At 47.7% G+C, this 25,945-nt stretch overlaps 1 protein-coding gene across 1 annotated transcript; it reads left to right on the top strand.

Annotated features, from left to right (window-relative positions):
- The first annotated feature begins 10,881 nt into the window (after positions 1-10,881).
- On the top strand, positions 10,882-24,318 carry cenpu (centromere protein U). The gene is made up of 14 exons (XM_056292325.1): positions 10,882-11,048; positions 11,583-11,638; positions 12,951-13,029; positions 13,404-13,611; positions 14,325-14,555; positions 14,920-14,998; positions 15,288-15,392; positions 15,516-15,618; positions 19,895-20,024; positions 20,214-20,292; positions 21,538-21,585; positions 21,689-21,750; positions 22,087-22,243; positions 22,596-24,318. The coding sequence occupies exons 2-14, from the start codon at positions 11,615-11,617 to the stop codon at positions 22,713-22,715; spliced, it is 1,425 nt and encodes a 474-aa protein (XP_056148300.1). The 5' UTR covers positions 10,882-11,048; positions 11,583-11,614; the 3' UTR covers positions 22,716-24,318.
- Positions 24,319-25,945: the final 1,627 nt, after the last annotated feature.

Raw genomic sequence — 25,945 nt, forward strand, 5'->3', positions numbered from 1 at the left:
GTGAGGTAGGGAGATGGAGACGCACCGCCGAAGGGTTGACGATGCGGTCGATGGTGTAGGGACCGACGTAGCGGGGAGCCAGCTTCCGGTTGAGGGTAGGGAGGGGCAGGTCCCAGGGACCGACGTAGCGGGGAGCCAGCTTCCGGTTGAGGGTAGTGTTATGTATGCACACATCGACAGTGCTGCATTTGATTTGGTGCCGTTCTATTGTGCTGGGATCGATTGGTGATGCCTGCGGGCTCTGGGTTGTTTGATCGGGTCTGCCTTTGATGCTGTGTCAGTCTAAATAAAGAATGCCACGGAGAGGTTGTGTCGAGCGACAGCGCTGTGTCCTGACGTGATTTCTAAATACAATATTGGCGACGAGGATGGCTGATATCTCTCTCCCACCACCTGCCCCCTTCCTGGCATTACCTGGCGAGCCTCCGGTACCATGGACTCGCTGGCTACATAGTTTTGAAAATTACATCATCGCCTCAGGGCTCGACGACGTGAGCCAGGCTAGGAAGACGGCTCTGTTGCTTCACTGCTTGGGAGCAGAGGGTCATCGTGTGCTCGGGACTCTGGGGAACGTCACAAGCTTTGCCGAAGCTGTGGGACTTATGAGCACCCATTTCGCTGCTCCACAGAGTGCCCTCCTTCGGCGATTTATATTCCGTCAGCGACACCAACTGCCTGGTGAGGCTGTGCGGCAGTACGTAGCTAATTTGCGAGGGCTAGCTAGCTCATGCAAGTTTGGCGCGCTTCAGGACGAGATGGTTCGCGACCAGCTAATCGAACACACCAACAACGCAAAGGTGCGTGAGACTCTCCTGCTGGAAAAAGATGATCTGCTGCTGTCCAGAGCAATTACCATCGCACTACAGGTTGAGGGAGCGGCTGAGTGTGCTGCTATGCTAAATACACAGCAAGTGGCCACCTCCAGTCAAGCTGCCAACGACTCCTCCCTCTACTCACGGCTGCCCCTCGGGACGCAACCCAGCCAGAGCGAGGCGGGCGCCGACTCCACTGGGGACGTCTTGCAACTGCAACGACGGCGTTCTCGGCCCCGCCCTCAACAGTCCTGTGGTAACTGTGGGTCTCGGTCTCATGTTTCAAGGGCTCAGAACTGCCCTGCCCGTGGCCAGACATGCCGTAGCTGCGGTAAGCACAATCACTTTGCCAACGTCTGTCGATCTTCCCCGGCTGGGTCAGAGGGCCACACCCCCCAGTCTTCAACCGCCGTCATTCACAAGGTGAGCTCTGGGCCAGTGTTATTCAAATCATGCACAGTCAACATTAATGATGTGTGCATCCCCCTGCTGTTGGACACCGGTGCAAGTGTGTCTCTCCTGAATGTTGATACCTACAGTCAATTTTTCGGTTCACTGCCACTGTCCGCACCCTCAGCTGTCCTCTGTGGGTATGGTGACTCCAAAATCGATCTGGTTGGCTCTCTCCAACTGACTGTCCGCTATGGAACCAAGCTGGTGCCCAATGCAGTTTTTCATGTGGCACGCCGTGGGGCCAACCTGATGGGCCTGGACCTGTTCTCCGCTCTGGGGTTTTCCCTCTTAGACACAAGGGGGGCAGCAATCCTGACTGTCGCCACACCTTGGCAGCAGAAGTGGCCATCGCTGTTTATGGGGCTGGGCTGCCTCTCCGCCTTCACCCATCAACCTCTCCTCAACCCTGCTGTGAAATCTGTCATCCAACCACTGCGCCGCATCCCGTTGGCTCTCCGTGATGGGGTCTCCGCCGAGCTGCAACAACTGCTGGAAGCTGGCATCATTGAACCGGTGGACGCGTCACCTTGGGTCTCAAACCTCGTGGTGGCTAAGAAGAAGTCGGGGGGCCTGCGTCGATCTACGTGCAGTAAATAAGGCAGTGGTCCCTGATAAGTATCCACTGCCCACCTCAGAAGAACTCACTGCTCAGTTCTATGGCTCTGAGGTGTTCTCCAAGCTCGACCTCAGACAGGGGTACTTACAGGTGCCCCTCCACCCCAGCAGCCGAAACCTCACAGCCTTTGTGACACATGCAGGAGTGTTTCGCTACACCAGGATGCCTTTCGGTCTCAGCTCCGCCCCTAGCTGCTTCCAGAAAATCATGGTCTCCGTGCTGGCTGGCATACTGGGCGTGGCCATTTATCTGGACGATATAGTGGTACACGGGCCCACCAGTGAAATCCACGACAAGCGCCTTAACATGGTCTTCGCAGCCCTGTCCAAGCACAAGCTAACTCTCAATGCTGAGAAATGTGTCCTCTCTGTACCAGCCATCGACTTCGTTGGGTTCCGGCTGTCAGCGAGCGGTGTAACTCCACTACAATCCAACGTGGACGCCATTCAGGCCATCCCTGAGCCCAGCTCGGCCGCCCAGGTCGCCTCCTTCCTGGGTATGACAAGTTACTACCTGAGGTTTCTTCCCCAGTACTCTGCGACCACAGCCCCCCTGCGCCAGCTGCTGCGTAAGGACGAGCCATGGGTGTGGTCAAAGGCATGCAGTGACGCTGTGCGTGATCTCAAGACTCAACTGACTTCACCACCAGTGTTGGCTCACTTCGACATCTCCAGCTCCACCTTTGTGACCTGTGACGCATCAGCCACAGCGATAGGGGCCGTGCTGTCTCAAACCCAGAACGGTGTGGAGAAGCCCATTGCCTTCGCCTCCCGTGCCCTCAACCTGACCGAGCAGCGGTACTCCGTGGATGAGCGTGAGGCGTTAGCCTGTATCTGGGCTTGTGAAAGGTGGCACCTCTACCTCTATGGCCGCTCCTTCACCCTCAGGACAGATCATCAGGCCCTGACAGCGCTGCTGTCCACATCTGGGACAGGCCACAAACCCCTGAGGCTGCACCGCTGGTCTGACCGCCTCCGCCAGTACAACTTCAGCCTGCAGTTCACCCCAGGCAGAGACAATGTTGTCGCCGACCTGCTCTCTCGCTCTGTCTCCACCCCAGCTCCACAGACGGACACTGACTGTGTGGAAAAGGACATTGTCCAAATGCTACACACACCCCTCCAGGCCACTGTCTCTCTGCAGGAGCTGAGGGCAGCCTCCGAACAGGACCCTGTCCTCTCCTAGCTCCGCACCTACATCCAGAACGGCTGGCCTCACAAGGTCCCAGAGGAGCTGGCTGCGTTCGCCCGAGTCAGACAGGAGCTCTCCTGCTGGAACGACACCTGCGTGGCACGTGGGTTTTGCACAGTGGTCCCAGCTGCTCTCCGTGCACGTGTTTTGAATACGGCGCATGAAGGCCACCTGGGCATTGTGAAACTGAAACAGCGCTGCCGAGACCTGGTGTGGTGGCCGGGGATAGACAGAGATATTGAGGCTCTGGTGAAGGACTGTTCTGCCTGCCTTGTGAGTGGCAAGACTGGCCACCAGGCTCCCCCACCCCTGCAACCTCTCGCCTGGCCCTCTCAGCCCTGGGAACACCTGCAGTTGGACATTTGTGGTGAGATCTATGGAGTTCCCCACCACCAACGCTTCATGGTGGTCGCCTACGATCTACACTCAAAATGGCCTGAACTCACCACTTCCGGCACTGTGACCTCACAGATCATCATCGACTTCCTGGACTCTCTTTTCTCTCGCTGGGGCCTCCCAAAGGCCATCACCACTGACAACGGCCCTCAGCTGGTCTCTGCTGAGTTCACTGCTTATCTCGACAGCAAGGGCATCCGTCATATACGCACTGCGTACTACCACCCCCAGGCCAATGGCGGCGTTGAACGTTTTCACCAGTCACTGAAGAACGGCCTCAGAGCACACATGGCCCAAGGGTGCTCTTTCACGCAGGCCATCCGTCACACTCTGCTGCACTATCGGGCCACACAGCACTCGACCACAGGCGTCTCCCCAGCCTCTCTCATGCTAGGCCGGGAACTGTGCATGCCCCTTGACAGGCTCCGCCCCTCCACACCTCAGGCACCTCCCTCTGGGGTCAGAGCCTCAGTCACTCGTCAGCAGACGCGGATGAAGCAACGGTTTGACCAGTCAAAACGAACCAGGGTGCCAGACATCAATGTGTCAGACTGGGTCAGGGTCCGCAGGCCCCACAGGGACAATAAAATGGCTTCATACTGGTCCTCTCCAAGGCACCCGTCACCTGGGCCCAGCCACTTACCTCCTCAGCGATGGCACTCGGTGGCACTCCAGTCGTCTACGGAAGGTGTCAGCTCCGCCACACACAGCTGGTGACACAACCATAGCCATTCCCTCAGCATGGCGAGACGCCCCGGGGCTTCATGCAGCTCCTACACGGGCCCCAGACATTTCTGGGCCTCAGCTTCCCCTGCCATCTCCCTCCCCACCTCGGCCTGACCAGCCTCAGGCCGCCCCGCGACCTGTTCGCACACGTTTACGCCCTGGCCACCTAGAGGACTTTGTGTCAACCTTTCATGTTTGAAATCTTGCCGGGGGGGGGGGAATGTTATGTATGCACACATCGACAGTGCTGCATTTGATTTGGTGCTGTTCTATTGTGCTGGGATCGATTGGTGATGCCTGCGGGCTCTGGGTTGTTTGATCGGGTCTGCCTTTGATGCTGTGTCAGTCTAAATAAAGAATGCCACGGAGAGGTTGTGTCGAGCGACAGCGCTGTGTCCTGACGTGATTTCTAAATACAATAGGTAGGGAGGGCCAGGTCCCGGGCCAGGAGCCATACCCTCTGGCCAGGTCGATAAGCTGGGGCCGGCACTCTTCGCCGGTTGGCGCTGCGCCGGGCCCGCTCTGTAGCTCGCAACATAGCGGCCCGGGCGGTCTTCCAAACGCGCCGACATCGGCGGAGATGGGCCCTCGTGGACGGGACCGCCACCTCCAACTCCTGATGGGGGAACAGAGGGGGTTGATAGCCCAGGGAACACTCGAAGGGGGACAAACCGGTAGCCGAACTCTCCTTGGAGTTGAGCGAGTACTCCACCCAGGGCAGGTACTTGCTCCAGGAGGCGGGGTTGCTGGTGGTAACGCAACGCAAAGCCGCCTCCAGGGCTTGATTGGCCCGCTCTGCCTGCCCATTGGTCTGGGGGTGATACCCGGAGGAGAGGCTGACCGTGGCCCCAATCCCCTTACAGAAGGCCTGCCATACCTTCGAAGTGAACTGGGGACCACGGTCAGAGACAATGTCCAGGGGAATCCCATGAGGTCGGACGACGTGGGAGACGAGAAGGTCCGCCGTCTCGGCTGCAGAGGGGAGTTTGGTGAGGGCAACAAAATGGACGGCCTTGGAAAACCGGTCGACAATGGTCAGAATGGTGTCATTGCCTTGGGACACGGGGAGGCCAGTTACGAAGTCCAAGGCAATGTGGGACCAAGGTCGGCCGGGGACAGGAAGGGGGCGCAGGAGACCTGCTGGAGAGCCTTGCTGCGGGCGCAGGTGGTGCAGGCTGCCACGAACTCTGGTGTCTGCCTCCATGGTGGGCCACCAGAAACCCCTGCGGATGAAGGCCGCCGTTCGATAGACACCGGGGTGGCAGGCAAGATGGCTGGAGTGGCCCCACTCCAGCACCTGGGGCCGGACAGAGGGAGGCACAAATAGCCGGTTCCGGGGTCCATTGCCTGGGTCGGGATGGGCGCGCTGGGCCCTTCTCACCACTGATTCGATGGCCCAGGTGACGGCACCCACCACCCGGGCCGGGGGAAGGATGGTGTCTGGGGCGTCAGGGGACCCCTCGGGAAACAGACGGGAGAGGGCGTCTGCCCTGACGTTCTTGGTGCCCGGGCGGTAGGTGAGGGTGAAGTCGAACCGGCTGAAGAAGAGAGCCCAGCGCGCCTGCCTGGGGTTGAGCCTCTTAGCCGCCCGTACGTAGGTCAGGTTTTTGTGATCGGACCATACGATGAACGGCTGCCCTGCTCCCTCCAGCCAGTGTCTCTACTCCTCTAGGGCGGCCAGCAACTCCCTGTTGCCGATGTCATAATTCTCCGCAGGACTGAAACGCCGGGAGAAGGCGCACGGGTGGATCTTCTGGTCCTCCTCCGACCGCTGGGAGAGGACGGCTCCGATGCCCGTGTCCGATGCGTCCACCTCCACGATGAACGGTCTGCACGGGTCCGGGTGGGCGAGCACCGGAGCCGTTGTGAACAGCCTCTTCAGGGCCAAGAAGGCGGCTTCCGCCTCCGAGGTCCAGGAGAAGGGGCGGAGGTTGGAGGTGAGTGCAGTGAGGGGGGCGGCCACACGGCTGAACCCCCTGATGAAGCGCCGGTAGAAGTTTGCGAACCCCAGGAAGCGCTGGAGTTGCGTCCTGTTGGTGGGCCGCGCCCACGCCTCCACCGCTCGGGTCTTCCTGGGGTCAGTGCGGACGAGCCCCTTCTCCACGATGTGGCCAAGGAACTCCACGGAGGCGGAGTGGAACACGCACTTCTCGGCTTTCACGAAGAGCCTGTTCTCCAGCAGCCGTTGGAGGACCAGGCGGACATGCTGGTGGTGTTCCTCCTCAGTCCTGGAGAACACGAGTATGTCATCCAGGTACACCACCGCGAACGTGTTCAGCATGTCCCGGAGCACGTCGTTGACCAATGCCTGGAAGACGGCCGGGGCGTTGGTGAGGCCGAAGGGCATAACGAGGTACTCGAAATGCCCTAGGTGGGTGTTGAAGGCCGTCTTCCATTCATCCCCTTCCCGGATGCGCACCAGGTGGTACGCGCTGCGCAGGTCCAGCTTCGTCAACACCGTGGCGTGAGTGAGTGGCTCGAACGTGGAACTCATAAGGGGGAGTGGGTATTTATTTTTCACCGTGATATTATTTAACATTCGATAATCTATGCAAGGCCTCAGGCTGCCCTCTTTCTTTGTCACAAAAAAGCCCGCCGCCTCCGGGGAGGACGAGGGCCTTATGATTCCTGAGGCCAGGGACTCTGATATAATTGCGCATAGCCTCCTTCTCTGGGACGGAGAGGTTATACAACCGACCGGTGGGAAGGGCGGCCCCGGGAAAGAGATCTATGGCACAATCATAGGGACGGAAAGTGCACTCTCTTTACTAAATACAGGGGCTAAATCGTGATAAATGGAAGGAACACCAGTGAGATCCGTGGGAGGAGGCACGGGTCTGAGGCCGCTGGACGGGGAGTGGGCGGAGCGAAGGCAGTTGGCATGACACGCAACGCTCCAACCCAAAATCCGCCCAGTAGACCAAGAGATGTCGGGATCGTGCCGTTCCAACCACGGTCTTCCTAACACGAGGGGCGCGCAAAACCAAGAAACGGATAGCTTCCACGTGATTACCCGAAAGAGTGAGGGTGAGGGAAGCAGTGCTGTGTGTGATTTTACCAAGTGAACGTACATCTAGGGCTTGGGCTGTGAGGGGTGTGTCTAGGGGGACGAGTGGAATGCCGGCCTGCCGGGCCAGCGAGGTGTCCATCAAACACTCGTCCGCCCCCGAATCCAGGAGTGCACCAACAGACAGTGAGCGGTCACCCCAGGTGAGAGTGACCGGCAAAAGGTGGTTGTGCTCCTTCTTGGGCTGGGGCTGAGGAAGGGTCGTCAGGCTCACTAGGACACCCCTCACTAGTGAGCCGGGTCTTTTTGGGCGAGTCGGGCAGGCCTTGATATAGTGGCCCGACCTCCCGCAGTAGAGGCAGAGGTGGCCATGCATCCTCTGCTCCCTAACTTCCAGCGGGAGCCGTGACCGACCCAACTGCATGGGCTCCTCCTCCGGCCTGGATCCAGAAGCCACCCAGGGTTGCGAGGGGGAGTGTGAGGGTGTAGAGAGCCCACGGGACGCTGACCCAGGGTAGGCACCGGTAGGACGGACGGGGGTTGGTCTATGGGAGGGGCCAGCGCGCGGGGCGCGTTCCTGGCGCCGCTCCCGCAGCCGTTCGTCCATCTGGAGGGCGACGAGCTCGTTGAAGGAGGCAGGGCGGTCCCGAACGATAAGATCTTTGATGGGCTCGCTCAGCCCCCTCCTGTACGCGCTCTTGAGCGCAGTGTCATCCCACCCACTGTCTGCCGCGAGTATCCTTACCTCCAGGGAATAATCTGCCACCGACCTGGCTCCCTGTTGGATGGAATGGAGGCGGCCGGCAGCGTCATGCCCGTCAGCTGGGTGGTCGAACACCAGATTGAACTCGCGGCGGAAGGCACCATAGTCCGAGGCGAGCTGCTCGGTATGGCCTACCGCCGCTATGGCCCAGCTGAGGGCTTTGCCGGTGAGGAGGGACATGACAAGGGCTACCTTGGTCTCTCCTGTCCTATACCTAGCTGGCTGGTGTTTGAACAGGAGCTCACACTGACCAAGGAAACCCCTGCACAGCTCGAACTCCCCACCGAAGGCCTTGGGGCAGGGGAGGTTAGGCTCGCACCGGGGGTCCAGTGGGGGTCGACTCGGAGGGGGAACGTCGGGACCAGGAACGGGGAAACCGGAGGCCGAGCTGGGGGCAGAGACCGCTGTGGAGAGTGCAGCGATCTGCGCGGTGAGGGTATCTAACGCGCTCGTCGCAGCCTGGGAGCCGGACTAAAGATCGCTGATCTCTCCGGTGACACGGGTGAAGGCAGTAGTAAGCTCTGAGCAGAGAGAGGCAAGTTGGCAACTGACTTCTTACTACTGCCTCTAGGGGGACGGAGCTCTGGGGCGTCACAGGGACCGTCCGCTCCTTGGGTTTGCCTGGGTCCATAATGGCTTCGACGTTCTGTCATGCTCGCGCACCAGAACCTGACCCGTGTGGCGAAACCCAAGACAGACAGACACGAGATAACTTCCAAAGCTGCAAAGGGAGGTTTTATTGTGGGAGGGAAATGTATGGGGAAAAAAGGCGTTCTGTTAGTGGGATGTGTGAGTAAACTATGTGTGGTGTCCCGTGAATAACTATGTGTGAGTGTTTTTAGCCAATGTGTGGTGCGGTATGTAAATGACCAGGAGGTGTTGAAAAAATGTGCGTGCACCTGGCGAGAAAGTCCAGTCCGTGATCCAAGGGGGGTTGTCCGAGAAAGTCCAGGTCCGAGATCCGGGAAGTCGAGTCCGAAAGGAGGGGTCCAGATAGAGGGACAAGGGGGGAGATCGCAGGAGAGGTCCGGGGAGAAACGTGAAGGTCGCTGGAGACGCGGGGAGCCGTGGAAATCGCGGAGGGAGAGTCTTGGGAGGAAACAGAGACACGAAGATAAGACACTGGGGAATAAACAGAACGCAAGGAACGCTGGAGGGCTTGTCAGAACTTTACCGCAGGGTTCAGTACGTCGAAGCACGGAGTGGTGTTCTGGGAGGCTTCTTGTAGAAGGCTGCCTGATTGCAACAGGTGTGCCTGATGGATGATGGCAAACACCTGGTGCAGTGCAGCGCTCGTCTCCTCAGAGCGCGAGCCGAGCGCTCGGATGTTTCCGGCACGTCCGAGCTGGGGGAGTGGCTTGAACGTGCCGGGGAGGCAGCTCGGGGCGGTGTAACCACAACAGTTTGCAACGTTTATGTTACACAGAAACATTTGAATTATTCCAAAAACATACAAAGGGAAAAAAACAGTCAACTCTTTTGAAAAAATGCTGCAAAAAGTATGTGAAATTATATTATTGTTGTAGAATGAATGGAATAAAGGTTTCATACTAATACATTTTAGTTGTGGGCGCACTCAAAGACACCTTACAGAACACAGTAAAAAAAAAAACAAGCAGCACTGTATCAGACAGCATAAAATAAAAAAATAAAAAGCAGGGTAGACAATAAAAAGCTAATACAACAGATAAGTATACAATCATCATCTGCACAAAACTCAATGAAGCATGCATCAGACTGAATATGCCTGTTTGAAAAGGTACATTTGTTGGGGGCACATTTGGTTCAAAGAACACCAAAAAACTTGCCAATGCGTATAAAAAATTAAACATCCTGTGAATATTTTTCAAATTAAAAGACACTGGCCCAAAGTAATATTTGAAAATAACCTCTCTCTTGTTACTGAGCTAACCAATTTCTGTAGATGAGGACGCACCTCGAAACCATTGTAATCTCCCAATCCAATATAGACCAGTGGTTCTCAACCTTTTTGGGGTCCTGGACCCCCTGCGTATTTTTGATCTACCCTGAGGACCCCTCCACCTGATCTTGGGGGAGGGGGGTTGCAATTTGATAGAAACAGTAGAAACTGCATTTTAAATTGCATTATAGCATTTATTCACTCTTTGGGGCAAAAATAAGAGCTTTCAGTTGTAACTTAGAGATAGTTAACAAAACAGAATTCTTATGCAGTAACTTTCAGATATAGGTAACAAAACAGAATATGTATTCAGTAACTTTCAGATATATGTAACAACAGAGTTTTTATGCAGTAACTTTCAGATATATGTAACAAAACAGAATATGTATTCAGTAACTTTCAGATATATGTAACAACAGAGTTTTTATGCAGTAACTTTTAACAATGCAAACGGGAGCGAGATCTCTTATTAAAATACAATAAATTACACTTGTGAAACAGATGTAATTAGAGAAAAAAGTCCTGTTACCCTTTATAGTTTAGGTAGATAAAGGTCTCAGTCACATTTGAGTAAAATAATCCTATTTCTATAAATGTCATAGGATCTTTTTTTTAAAGATATTTTATTTTCACGGACCCCTTGCAATTACACCACGGACCACTAGGGGTCCGCGGACCCCCGGTTGAGAAACACTGATATAGACAACAGGGCACGCGACCCGGTATTATTATAACCCCGCCCCCTCCAGAGAGGAACCTTCTCGTCTCCCATAGGAAATAAACCAGAAAGGTCCACTTACCAAGGAAGGGGACCACTGCTGTTTGTTCTTATCCGATGCATGATTTCTGGCTAAACGTAATCAGTAACATATAGAAATCAATTCGTCTAAACTCGATTTTAATGTGAATAACAAAAAAAAAAACGAAAAACAAAAACTTTTTTACTTTCAGCTTTCACCACTCGAACAACGACCCCTTCCCCGAATTGTAATGGTACAGTCCAGAGATGACGTAGATTTTGCGGGAAACAAGAACTGCAACAAAAAAAAAAACCGGACCGACGGAGCAGCGAATGCTAACGCTAAACTAGCGGCGCAGTCGAGTCTAGCCTGCTAGCTTCAACTGCTAACTCCTCTTATTTCCTACGACGTTTGTCCGATGAGGTAAACTTGAGTTTTTGAATTTTACTGTTATTTAGCAGCGAAACGCGATACCGACGCCATTCCGGCAGAATGTGAGATTCGTACGGTTTTGCTAACGGTACCAGCCTGTCAATCAAAGAAACTGTAGTGACGCTACACATTTCGTACAACGCACTACGCTTTAAGTGAGAAGAACAGATAAAGAGAAAGCGATGATCCAGAACAAAGAGACAAGAAATACATAAAAAGTAAATACGAACCACAATCTAAACCTTGATGGGATATAGTTTGTCTTTACAAAACAAACAAGCACAGAACCACTGGAAGGAATTTTATTGAAATTTCAGCAGGGTTTTTGTTTTGTCTTGTTCCTATCTATTTATTTGCTTATGTCCTCTTGGCATGGTGTTTTTGTGCCCTAAAAGTTATGGTTAATGATGACCAAGTGGACTTCATTTGGACTTATGTGTTTTCTAACTGTGTGTAGCCTTTACAATTCATACAACCCGTTTGTTTGTTTGTTTCCTCTCTTGTCTGCATTGCCATTGGACTTAGTTCATTCCAGTGCTAAAAGAGGCAGAGTCACTATGACTGAATCAGGTGATGATCAGGTAAGTTGGTCACCATTTTTCAACCTTGTCAGCAATGATTTGATGAGTGGCCCATAGACACTGTCCAAATAGATTTTTAACCCTGAAATCCCTCGTTGCATCAACCGTCCTTTTAAAAGCTACAGTTGATTGTATGTACCGCCATCGCACTTCACTGTAAATCTAGGGCAATTCCTGTTGATATTAGATCAAGTTCATTGTTTCTTGTGTTTAAGCATGCCCTGTCTCCTTACTTTGAGACGGACTGCTCTTGTTTCAGATTCAGACAACTTTATTTATCCCAGAAGGGCAATTCAGTTCTTACAGTCTACCCAGACATACACAAACTCACAGACAAGTGGCAATCATCACTATGTCAGAGACAAAAGACAGATCAGTACATGGACAAGAGATGCACACTGTCACCCTCATGTGGCCCTGCATACAGACTCACACGAGGACCAGGTGAAGGGCAAAAATTCATATAAGTTAAAAGATTATAATAATAAATGAAGCATTCTAAGATGCATTGCATGTTACATTCCCCCACTACAGTCAATGAATGTACAGGCCCACAAGCCATGCAGAAAACATCATTGATAACAAGCCACATCTTGTTATCAATGATGCTGTCACTGTTTATGCCTGATTGTAGTTGGTGATCCATTCTATTGTTTTTCTATTATTGGCCACCTTGTGGCTGTAATCTTTAAAATATTTTCATTAATTAATTAATGTATGTGGTTTGTCCTTGTTTTTGTTAGTCTGTTATGTAGTGATTGTGATATATGTTGGGACCCCTTCAAAAACGAGATGGTACATCTCAAGGAGTTTATCCTAATAAATAAATTTTGAGCAAATGTAAAGCTACAAACAAATCCATACTGGAAGCAGATATGTTTTTACCTGCATCTAGTTTAGTTCAAAATAATACAATCCATCATATCTTTTAATTGACACACACACACACACTAATTTGCAAATGCTTGTCGTCCATCCCCCATTGGATAGTTCAAAGTCAGTCATCGACATACTATTTGTTAGAGTTGCATTATCTTTGAATAAAATTCTGGTTAGTATTCCAGGATCAATTGCATGCCAGCAGCAGAGCCAAAAAGTTGCAACCTCTTAGCGCCACGCCATAACCAGAAGTCCATTGTTGAATTATCTGTTTTAAAGCTAGCTTGATTCTAGTGAGTGACTGTAAATTCTGAGGTTAATATTACAAACAACCGCAGTATTCAACTGCTGAGCCTCTTCAAATAATCACAGACCCATTGGCCAACTGGGCGACAACATGATTTTATTACTCTGTGTTGTGATCATATTCCAGAGAGCGCACAGCTTGGATTGTTTGGACCTGTCCTCCATCAACAAAGCAAGTTTCCTGAGTACAGCACAGCCCAGTTATGGTGAGATTCTTAACAGCACATATCTCTTCCTTAACATTCTCTTCCCCTTTTTACTTCTACAGCCTGCAGGTGCTCTCTTTTCTTGTAAGTTATCTTATAAATAATTTCAAGCTCCATACCACTTATTTCCAGCTAGTATTGCTCTGGGTAAAGAAAGGATGGGTTTTAAATTTAATCCGTCTCAGTGTCTTTGTACATATTTCAACTTTCTTTTTTAATTCTTTTGCTCATTCGCTTCTGTCTCTTTCACCCATGCCAAATGTGTGCAGAGTAACGAATTCAGAAAGTCCAGGGGTCACCAGAATTTGAAAAATGTACTACTTACTTATGATCTTGCATTGACCATAAAGCTGCTATTTTGGTTCGGTTCCTAGGTAATCCCCTCCACAGTACCGCCTTCGAAGAAGCCCTACTTCTCACAGATGTGGGAGGAGGAGAGAGAAAAGATGTGATGCCGATCCGGAATACTGCCGCAAAGAAAGGAAAGCGAGTGTCCGCACACAGGAAGAGGAGGGAGAAAGCTGGGGACGACAAGGAGGTGCAAAAAGGGAGAGGAACCTCTACAAAAACAGTCAAAACCAGGTAGAGCTCTCTCTTTTGTAGTGCTGCTCTGTGCACACGTGTAAAATGCATGGCGTTAACTTTACCTTTTCACTTCGGAGTGTCCATGTTGGAGTGGAATACAATTCCATGTTCTCTGAATTAGCGCCGATTCCCACAAAGAAAAGTGGTCAAAAATATTTGATAGTGAATATAACTCCAGGTCTGTCACAAGATAGTGTTTTTAAAATAGGTTAAATCTAAACCAGATTTAATTTTAGATGCTGTATTACCATTAGATTTTCTGTGCTGCAACCCTCTTTCATATGACATATATCCTGTTTGTGAGTGTGTATCTGCATTTTCTCTCTCTCTCTCTCTCTCTCTCTCTCTCTCTCTCTCTCTCTCTATATATATATATATATATATTCCAAGATATATAGCTTGAGATAAAAAGGTAAAAATAATTTTCTTAAACTAATACAACTTGTGCTTAGTATAGAAGAAGTAAAAAATAGACGAGCGCTTGAATTTACTTGGTGCGTATGTTAATTTTAAACTCAGGACATTGAATTGCACTCTTTTTCTTTATCAATATTGAATTTAGTATTGTTTCACCTATAACTTTATGGGTAGTTTTGGTTTTACTTCTCATTTTCCCCATTCTGAGTTAGTTCTACTGCAGATTGCAGCACTTGCTGTATGCTATTTCCTTACGGCTACAGGGGAAACATGATTGTTCTGCTTTTAATCAGGCCAATAAAGACTGCTTTGACTACACCTGTAAAGGAGAAAGGGAGGACGAGAAAGAAAGGAGCAGTTGAGCAAGAAGGAAAATCAAAAGGAGAGAAGCTACATTCAGACCCATGTGTGAAAAGCAGTCAACCAGTGCCGTCATCCGATGTGCAGATGGAAAATGTTATCAAACACGTTGCTAGCAGGAAGACCACCCAGAAGAGGAATGTAGGGCAGAGGTCTGCACCAAGGTAAGACTAGACTGAAAGGTCAGCTCCCGGCCTGTCATTTTCCTACATTAGGATTGTGATGGCGGTAGTCGCTCTTATTTCATGTGTGGATGGTGCATGACATTCAAAGATGGCAAGTTCAGTAAAAAAAAACCTCCTGGAAGGATTAGCGTAATGCTGTCTTTGTCATGTCAACACATGTTAAGCTCTTTGAGACTTAAATAAAACACTGTTTGGCTTCCATTTTGTAGTGCTACAAATGTCTGTCTGAATCCTAGTTGTGGTTTGTTTTTTTTGTTTTGTTTTTTTGTTTTTTTTTTTGTTTTGTCATTCTACTTTATTGGTCTCACCTTTCATCCTGTCTGTGTGAATTTGTTCTTGCCAGGGATATGAAGACAGGAGGGCTGAAGAAAAAAAGAAAGAGGCAATCAGAAAGCAGAAAGGTCAACAGCAACCAAGCACAAGTACGGAACTAATGATAAGCTGCACTATGCTTTTCTTATCCCATTGATGGATGTGCACAAAAAAAAAAAAAAAAGAGGCCAGGATTCAACATAGGAAAATGACTGATGCACCGTCCACCCACATTTTACATTTACATTTTTTCACTTGGCAGACTTTTTCTTCCAAAGCAACTTAACGAGAGTTGGCCATCGGCAGATATATGTGTGTCCACCTACTGTACAAGCATCTTGGAACACAGTAGGCTGATATGGTGTTTATCTAAGGTTTATTTCCTTTGTTTCCTTCCAGGGGGAGTCAGATGTGGATAGGGAAGGGTCAGAATCTGATAAGGACCAGCAGAACGATCGATCAAGCCTGTGCTCTGAGGATATTACAGACGAGGATTTATCCTGGGTCTGGATACATTTTAGCAGCCAGTGGCCTAAATCTAACCAGGCTGCATACAAATGCACCTTGTAATATATTCCCCCCCCCCCCCGAATAAATTTTGAGTTATGTTCTCATTTGTTCATTCAGCACCCACATCAGAAGGAGGCTAGAGTGCACAGTCTAGACACACCCAGGAAGTCAGCTGGACATGGCAGCTGCCATCTTAAGCCTATCAAAGATTTATCTTCAGGTAAGAGAAAAGAGCGGAAATTGACTTAGTTTGGCTTATTTCCCCCTTGGCCAAACTGCAAAGTCAAAATCCCTGTATCTTCCAGAATTCAGGATTTTTATTGTTGGTTTGTATCTGGTATTTTGCTGGACATATGGAGGAACAAACCAATGTTGTTATAATAATAATAATCATCATTACATTTATATAGCGCTTTTCTAGACACCCAAAGCGCTTCACATTGAAGGGGGGGTAACTCACTTAAGCCACCACCAATGTGTCGCACCCACCTGGGTGATGCACGGCAGCCATTTTACGCCAGAACGCTCACCACACATCAGATTGAGGTGGAGAGGGAGGAATCATTTAGCTAGTTACATTGGGGGGGGGGATTAGGTGGCCAGATGGAGGAGAGCCAGGTTGGGAATTTTGCCAGGACACCAGGGAACCCACTACACTTTGCGATAAGTGCCATGGGATCTTAAATGATCACAGTGAGTCAGGACCTCGGTTTCACATCTCATCCGAAGGACGGCATCTCCTACAGCACAGTGTTCCCGTCACTGCACTGGGACACTGGGATTTGATATTTGTTGTTTTTATTAGGACCAGAGGGAAGACTCCCTCCTACTGGCCCACCAACACCATTTCCGGCAGCAACTCGGTTTTTCCCGGGAGGTCTTCCATCCAAGTACTAGCCAAGCCCATAGCTGCTTAGCTTCCGTCATTTGACAGAGCCAGGGCACATGTTGAGCTTATGGCTGTAGTTTTGAAAATGCAAAAATACATTTGGTAAATGGGTCTTTCCCATTAAGATTTACTGAAATCTGATCATTGATGTTAAAGATTCACACCTCAGATTCTTAGTCTAGAAATTTAACTTTCCACTCAGCTAAATCACTAATCTTGGGGTCCAGTGTTTCAGTGAGGTACAATGTGCTTGAACAATAAATTGGACCTTGAAAGGACACACACTAAGGGAAGTGTTTCTGTTCATCATATGATGAATATCATAAAGGGTTTTGATTTTGAAATTTACTAAAAACTACCAGCACGGTAATGACACCTGAGTTGTCCAAAGGAGTTGAATCAAGTACAACTGGACTTGGGATATATCCGTGAAGACGTTTCGCCTCTCATCCAAGAGGCTTCCTCAGTTTGTGCCTTTCTGACTAGACCAAGCTAGTCTGACTGGCTGGTGATGAGACTCAGCATTTATCCTCTAGGAGTCGTTGTCAGAGCTGTTGATATGCGTGGCTCTTTGTGTCCCGATGTTTACCAACGCCCATCGCTAACAGAGCCATAGATATGAGTGGCTCTTTTGTGTACCGATGTTTGGCCGCGCCCGTCGTTATCGGAGCTATTGATATGCGTGGCTCTCCTGTGCTCCGATGTCCAGCCGTGCCCATCGCTATCCGAGCTATTGATTTGCATTTGTTTAGCAGCAACGGTCGTTGGGGGTGTTAGTTTCGACTTCATTATTCAGTGGTCACGAGAGTCGTTGGAGCCATTAGTGACCGACTGTTGTTCTTGGAGGCTAGGCTTCTTGAGTCTCCTGGGTAGAGATGAAAGGATGGCATTGTAAGTGGGAGATAGGTGGTGTCGCAGACCTCCTCCTCTGTTGAGGGTTGGTTTTTCCAGTTTCGTATAGATGGCTTCCTTCACTCTTTCAAACCATCTATCTTCTCTGTCCAAAGTGTGTACGTTGCTGTCCTTGAAGGAGTGTCTCTTCTCCTTTAAGTGTAGATAGACTGCTGAGTCTTGTCCTGAGGAGTTTGGCCTTCTGTGTTGGGCCATCCGTTTGTGTAGTGGTTGTTTGGTTTCTCCTATGTATAGGTCAGTGCAATCCTCATTGCATTGTACAGCATACACCAGATTGCTTTTTTGTGTGTGTGGTACACGGTCTTTGGGATGAACCAGTCTTTGTCAGAGTGTGTTGCTGGGTTTGAAGTATACTGGGATGCGGTGTTTGTTGAAAATTCTCCTGAGTTTCTCGGAGACCCCAGAAACATACCGGATGACTGTGCTATTCCTTCTGTTCCTTTTCTCCTCGTCGCTCACCTGGTTGGTCTTTTTGGAACGTGTTGCAGTTTTCACAAAGGTCCAACTGGGGTAGCCCTAAGTTTTCAAAGCTCCCCTCAGGTGTTTGTGTTCTTCTCATTGGGCCTGAGTGCTGCTGGGCACATTATCAGCTCTGTGTTGCAGAGTTCTGATGACGCTCAGTTTGTGTTCCAGCGGCTGGTGTGAGTCGAAAAGTAGATATTGGTCTGTGTGTGTAGGTTTCCTGTAAACCCCAATGTGGAGGCTCCTGTCTTCCCCAATGTGGACGTCACAGTCCAAGAAGGGCAAACTTTTGTTCTCTACGTCTTCCCTTGTGAACTTGATGTTCTTGCCCACTGAGTTGATGTGTTTGGTAAACGCTTGCACCTCTTGTGTTTGGATTTTGACCCATGTGTCGTCCACATATCTGAACCAGTGGCTCGGAGGTGTTCCTCTGAAGGAGTTCAGGGCCCTGTGTTCTACCTCTTCCATATATAAGTTGGCCACAATGGGTGATACTGGTGAGCCCATTGCACAGCCGTGTTTCTGTCTGTAAAACTGGCCCCTGAATTGGAAATATATATTGTTAAGGCAAAGGTCCAGTAGTTGGCAAATCTGGTCTGGGCTGAGGTTGGTCCTATTGTGGAGGGTGTTGTCCCGTAGCAAACGTTGCCTCGCAGTTTCCAAAGCCTCCATGGTTAGGATGCAGGTGAATAATGAGGTCACGTCGTAGGATACCATGGTTTCATCTGGTTCCAGTTTTACGCCTTGGACCTTGTCCACGAAGTCAATGGAGTTTTAGATATGTTGCGGTGTTTCGCCCACTAAAGGGGTCAAGATGTTGGCTATATGTTTGGCAATGTTGTACGTGACCGAGTTTATGCTGCTGACGATGGGCCTGAGGGGGATTCCATCTTCATGGATCTTAGGGAGTCCGTATATGTATGGAATGTTATCTTGTGGGTAGAGACGGTGGTATTGTATCCGATCAATGGTTCCTCCTTTCTGTAGTTTTTGTAGGTATTCTATTATTCTCCTCTTGTAACCACTAATAGGATCACGTCTCAGAGGTTCATAGGTGTCAGTGTCGCTGAGTAATGACGTGATCTTGGCATGGTAGTCTGTTGTGTTGAGACACCTGAGTTGATACATCCAGGGGGTCAGTATGGACACTGTGGAATACTACAAGTACCTGGGGGTGTATACTATAGACAGTAAACTGGACTGGGCTAAGAACACTGATGCCCTCTACAAGAAGGAACAAAGCTGTTGCTACTTTTTGAGGAGGTTTAGGTCCTTCAATATCTGCCAGACATTGCTTAAGATATGGTATGAGTCTGTGGCAGAGGTGGAAAACTCCGCTTCAGAAAGTAGAAGTACTAACCATGTATTTGCTCCACCCATGCACTAAACCAGCCGATTCTAATTAGCACAACACTTCAACCAGGTAGGAGAACTAATTAGTGAAATCAGCTGGTTTGGTCCATGGGTGGAGCAAATACATGGTTAGTACTTATACTTTCTGAAGCCGGGTTTTCCACCTCTGGTCTGTGGTAGCCAGCGCTCTCCTGTTTGCTGTTGTGTGTTGGGGCAGCAGGTTGACGGTAGCAGATGCAAACAGGCTCAATAAACTGATCTGCAAGGCCGGTGGCGTTGTGGGGGGTGGAACTGGATTCTCTGGCGGCGGTTTCTGAGAGGAGGACGCTGTTGAAATTACGTGCCATCATGGACAATGTCTCCCACCCACTCCGTGACATGCTGGTTGGGCGCAGGATTACTTTTCGTAATAGACTCATTCTGCCGAAAAGCACCACAGAGTGCCACAGGAGGTCATTCCTGCCTGTGGCCATCAAACTTTACAACTCCTCCCTCACACTCAGACTGTTAGATACTCTTGAGTTAATGGTCATTGGACTGGCCCTGTCGGGTTTTGTTTGTGCTGCTTGTTTTGTGATGCAGTATAGATAGAGTGTTATGTCCACCATGCTTGTTGATATATTTTGTTCTTATTTCTATTTCTTATTTTATCTTTTATTTTGGTTTGTTTCTGTTTTTCTTGTTGCTATTTGTTTCTATTGTCTTATCTTTGTATCTTGTTAGTTCTTAGTTATTAGAGCATGAGTGTCTGTAATAGAACCAATTTCCCCTCGTAAAGTATTCTGATTCTGATACCAAATGATAAATCTAGCCGAGGATATAAAGATTCAATCCCTTTTGATGTGATTAGAAAATAGACCCCCACCTTTTTCTCTCCAAGCCAGTGGATCTACAGGGCCAAATTGGACTAGTAGGAATGGGGAAAAGAAGAGGAGGGCGCGCAGTCAGAAGGCAGGAACGCAGTGGGAAGTGGTGCTGGATTCATTCCTTGAGTTCTGTCTCCAGTACAGGTAATTATCTACGTAGCCACAAGATGTGGTGCAGTCAAATAACTCAGATATGCTAACCTGTTCACTGTCAACCTCTACGCTCCCCTGCTGTTGGTAACCTAGCATTACTACTATAAACTTTTTATTCACACTTCTTCCACATCCACAACTTGACATTCATGTGTGTGTGGTTTTTTTTTTTTTTTTTAGGGAATCGGTAGAGTCCAAGGTAGTGAAACAGGCCATTGATTCTTTCATTTCCAGCGTTGAGGTGCAAATCATGGAAAAGGTCAGAGTCTTCAATTTTGTCAGGTGTAACGTAAACTTAATTTGTTTTTTATCAGATTGTTTGATTTGACAAAAATTGATAAATATGTTTAATTTTCACCCGTGAAGGTGCTTGCTAAGGAATCTGAATGTGCAATACAAATAAGCTGTTTTGATTTAAGGTGCAAAACCATTCATCTCCCACACTGAGGCCTGCTCGGCTGCTGGGAAAAATTGGGTGCCACTAAATTTCCTGCTTCTAAATTCGGATAAAACTGAGCTCCTAGTCGTTGGCCCTGCTAGACACGGATGCCGATTTGATCTAGTAGCAATAACAGTTGACAACTCAATGATTTCACAAAGTGTAGCAGCCAAAAATCTTGGTGTTACGTTTGATCCCAGCCTTTCCTTTTATAAGCACAGAAATCACCAAGACTGCCTTTTTTCACTCATGTAACATAGCTAAAATTCGGTGTTTCCTGTCCATGGCTGACACAGAGACTCTAATACATGCATGTGTTTGATCCAGACTTGGTTACTGTAATGTTCTGTTTTCAGGTCTGCCACATTCCTAGTACTGAAAGTCTTCAGATGATGGTTCAAAATGCTGCAGCTAGAATCCTAACTAAATCTAGACAATTTGACCATATTACACCAGTTCTTGCCTCCCTTCATTGACTTCATATCCATGTTAGAACAGGCTTCAAGTTGCTTCTGCTGACTTATAAAATCCTCAGTTGGCTTGCCTTATCTTACCTGTTCGATCTCTTTAACACTAGAACGACCGGGATTCCACTCCTACCTAAAATGACCATGGGCGGTCAAAATGACCACCAGGTTTTAAACTCTATACTCTGTCAAGATAAATACCCAGTTGAGATGTTAATGCATTGCATATGTTAGTATGTCTGTTAAGAAACGACTGACACCAAAATTAACATTTTAACAACTTTAATACTATTTTTCAAACAATTTAAAATGGCCGCTGTCCAACTCTTGAAAATACTGCAACGCCTCGGTGGTAGTCATGGTGCGTCTGAAACGGCATCTGTAACCAGACATGTTGGAAATAATCAAAAATCAAGTTATTTCTCTGCACTAGAGAACGCTAGTGTGTTTCTAGGACAAAGCAATGAACTTCACTAAGGAAATGATGATCCCATCTTAGGTTTACTTAACAGACAGTGACATTATACCTGAGGAAGTGTGTTTTCTGTCCATGTCTGTGCTTTCATCACAATTCAGTGTTGGTTTTTCTTTCTCTCAGATCACACTTTCCAAGGAGGTCAGGATTCTAAAAAGAGATAACACCAAGGTAACCATCTACCATGAATATCATGTTGTCTATGGCAACTCATCATGACTATGTCCTTTGAGGAGTCACTCCCTTTTTCCGTGTGTGTGTGTGTGTGTGTCAGGTGGACTCTTTAATAAATGAAAAGAGACAGAGGTTATTGGATGCTAAGTATGAGCTGATCAGGTGAGAATCCATTTCCATATAGAGCTATATAAACTTGACTTGCCTTTAACACACACGGTGATTAAACCCGGTCCAAAGTCCTATCCCTTATTTGTATGGTTTTGTTATATTTTTTTGTTTACTTCTGTTATTTACTGAAACTGGTCCTTGGAAGTGTAGTTATCAGGCTGTAATTTTCTGTTACATCACGGTTGCAAATTTAAATGCATGTTTTAATTATTCCTCCCTTCTTGTTATTCCTACTCTGCCTTTAGTCTAATGCACTGTAAGGTGGAGTGAATGTGCAGTGGTCCATAAACTTTTTTTGGCTGTGTTCGTGTGTGCTCCTTCCAATAGGGCAGAACAGCAGTTGTTGTCACAGCAAAAGGAGGAAGCCAAACTAGAGCTACGATTGGCCGATCTGAGACGTGGCCAAGCCTTTCTTCGTAACATCACAGAGCTCAACAAACAATACCTGGCGCATCAACGCACACACCCCAAACAGACAGAGGAGGTACGCAGACAAAGACTTGCTTTCAAAATAATACAGTGCACATGGAAAAGAAATGGTAATTGCACACACACGGACACTGAACAAGTGTCATGTAGTGGTATTCCCCGAGATGTGTGGTTTGCACCAATCTGAAGAATGAACATCTCAAACTGAAGTGCCCTCTCTCCTGCTTTCTTCTTCTCACTCCTTCATGATTTTAACCCACCCCCTGCATCCTGTGCTTTGCTGTCCACTCTGTCTCCCCTCTTCTCCCTTTCCACTCTCTTACCTTTCTTTCTCTCTCTCCTCATTTCCACCTTCAACTTCATTATTACCCTCCTTACACCCCGCCATGCTCTCTGCTCCCTTCCAGTATGGGGCATCCAGTTTGCCAGCTCTGCTGTTGGAGACCAAGTGTGTTCTAGAAGCAGAGAATCAACTGAAGGAGGTCAACCAACGACTATCGAGGGCACTGGAGCAGTTTAAGGAATAAAGAATAGACAGAAATATGGATTAATTACTACAAAAAGAGAGGAGAGGGTGTCATTTTACCATTTTAATAGCTACACCACGTTTGAGTAGTCTGTTGTAAAATGTTCCAATAAAATTCTGAAGTTGTCGGTATCAACGAGAAATCATAGTGAATCAATACGAAACTTGGGTCAAGTGAAATCGTGACCCGAGTCAACCGCAAGGTGGCTCTGGACTTGGAGTCTGCCTCCAACCTTCCAGGATTCGGTGCCAAAAAACATCCCATGTGTCGTTTCCATGTTGTTGGTCGGGGGCTTCATGCTGGCGTCGTGTATTTCCGATCTATTTCGGTTTCAGGTCTCTCTGTCAAGGAGCGGGTCCCATGCGTTAGCCATTCAACAACTGAATTTAAACGGCGAACTTTAAGTATTGAAAGTGATTAGTCAGCATGACGCCCCGTATGTGTGATATGTTTGACCACTAGAGGGAGCACTCCACCCACCCAGATACAATCCAGCGTGGCTGCATGTAAGTACACGATGAATCAAGTGTCTTTCAGGTGGGCAGAGACGAGCTGATTTTAATCTTATGACACATTCATTGTATTTTGTTGTATGCCGGGAAAATGTGATTATATCTTTCATTTGACAGTAATGTTTTCATCTGTGATACCCCGTTTCTCTTGATTGGTAAAAGTTACACGGTAGAGCACAGATTAAACTAAGAAAATTTGGGACTTTCGTTCCCTGCATGGTTTACAGGGCTGCTGTTGGATCCCTGTGTATTGTCAAGGCTTCCGTGTCCACTGGACCCAAACAAATGAGGATTTCTGCACTCTCAGCGAGGTGCTTTGAATATTGACCTACGTTATGGCATATACGTAGATGTGCAGTGATCGCAACACGGTCTAAAGGTCAGTCTAGAGTTTTTACCAGTCTTACTTGTTTATTGCTGCTTTTGAGCCAATAAGAGTTTTGCGGGAGGAGCAATAAAATTACTTATCAGACTCGTATCCTCAGCTGCAATGAGTGAGAGTACTGATCTCATCAGATTTGTCTCCTCTCAGATCATGTACCTGCCTGTAGCCAGCGTCCATGCAGCCTTGTTTACTCACATGTAGAAAGAGTAAGATCAGTATGTGTGCCCTCCGGTAGTGTGGCCCTCACAAACACGAAAACCTGATGCTGTAGGTACATACAGGTCCTATGTCACATCACAGCTGGAATATCACTGTTGAGTTACCTCTTTCTGGAACAGAAAACCCAGTTTCCCTCATCTCAGGGTCAACAAACTCTGTTAATTTCTCAAAATTTTTCATGTGCGAAAAAAAAAGTATTTGGTCTGTTGTATTTATATAAAATGTTCACATGTATTTCACACGTTCTCCACAAAACAAATCCTCCTGTGAGATAGAGCGATAATGTCTGAAGTTTTTAATTGTAATTACAAACTAGATGCTAAAATCTGCTTGGAAACGGATGATCCGCTGTGGTGACCCCTAATGTAAGCAGCCGAAAGTAGTGGTAGTAGTAGATGCTAAATCTGCTGCTTTTCAGTATCAGCTTTTATCACGGTATTTTTTTGAGCATTTTCTATTTTAAAATTCTTGTGTACACATCGTCTTTGTAAATGATACCAATAAATAAGAGTTAATCGTTGTGAACTTGGTCTTATTCACGCAAAAAAAAAATCTTATCGTGATCACAGAAAGTTGAATCAGTTCATCTGGACACAATGTTTATTGACAGAAATGTTTCATAACTCATATAAGGGACATCTTCAGTCTCGACTGACTGCAGGTGTCCTCACCATTATAAACAATACAGTGGCATAACAACCGAAACCAACCATCAGTTTCATATGCAAATAGGTGTGAACATTAACTGGAGTTACAGTGGCCATGTATACTATTCAAAGAGGATCGAGGAATAGTTGCAATCACGGCATTATAAGATGGTGACAGATGTGCCCCCCCCCCCCCCGGTTCAGGGATGGTCGTTCCCTCTTCACATATAGTCCATGGGCCAGAGCCCAAAATTTCCTATTTCGGTACACTCAAGGTGGCAAAACTTACTTATAATTTTTGAAAGGATCCATGTCTATAGATGATATTTTGGTATGATAACCATTCCTGAGTGGCAGCTGTATCACAGTTATCAGCTCATGAAGTTAACCACCCCCTAAAGTAAATTACATTTTAGACGCTGGTGCATATCCTGGTTTAGCCTCATGGTCAGGACATTTTTCAATGTTCTATAATATTGTCTTTGGTATCATTTTAAAGGGAACCTTCTTAGCTTTCATTCAAGCTCTGTTGTGGATATTTCTCACAAATATAGAGGTCACTTGAGCTCTTCAACCCGTCAATAACACACATCTTTCTGCAATGTTCGCCTAAACTATATACTTTCTTTTAGCCCTGTGGCATCTAGGAATATCAGGGACACAAAACACAAAAACTGGAATACTCACAGGACTGTAAAGATTCAGGAAATGTATAATATACCCATACTATTTCATTGTGTGAGGTGATTGTGAACCTTAAATTAGAAGGGCATTATTACTAAGAAAGTAACTAGACCAAAGCCAGTTAGTCCATGGGTCAGACCAGATATTGATATCACCCAAGGTGACACAACTTCACTGGTGCCATTTTATTTGGTACACTAACAGAAGTAAAATAATACATGATAACCTTTCCAAATGAGCAGCTATTTCATTTTTCTTTCAGGAAACCTGTTTCTGTGCCTCTCACGATTGTGTATTTGCCCAGATTTTTACAAATATAGCATTTCAACACCCCTGGTACTGATTAGCCTAGCTTAAACTCTGGGACAGTTCTTAGTTGGCCAACAACCAAGGATAACCAGTACTGTGTACTTCCATTAATTGTGCTAAGCTAGGCTAACGTGCAGCCAGATAGCTTTCTACTAAACACATATAGAGGAAACTGGTATCTATCTTCTTGTCTCACTCTGGAGAAGATTGTAAGCTAATTTCCCATAATGTTAGCATGTTCTTTTAATGTATATGTTAATATGATTAGTTAAAGTGGCTACGAGGAACTTTCATCTTGTGTTGATTTTAGCGGCCTCATGTGGACAAAATACAGCTGTTGCATAGCAACTAGGTAATGTATCTATTTGTGGCTATGTAAGATAAATAATGGTAATATGACGCTGGTGAAGCAAAGTAAACTTTGTTTTAGTAGTGTTCATACACCTAAGTTACATGTATTTGTTTGTATGTGGC

This window comes from Lampris incognitus, chromosome 1 (genome assembly GCF_029633865.1).
Source record: "Lampris incognitus isolate fLamInc1 chromosome 1, fLamInc1.hap2, whole genome shotgun sequence".
Classification (NCBI taxonomy): Eukaryota; Metazoa; Chordata; class Actinopteri; order Lampriformes; family Lampridae; genus Lampris; species Lampris incognitus.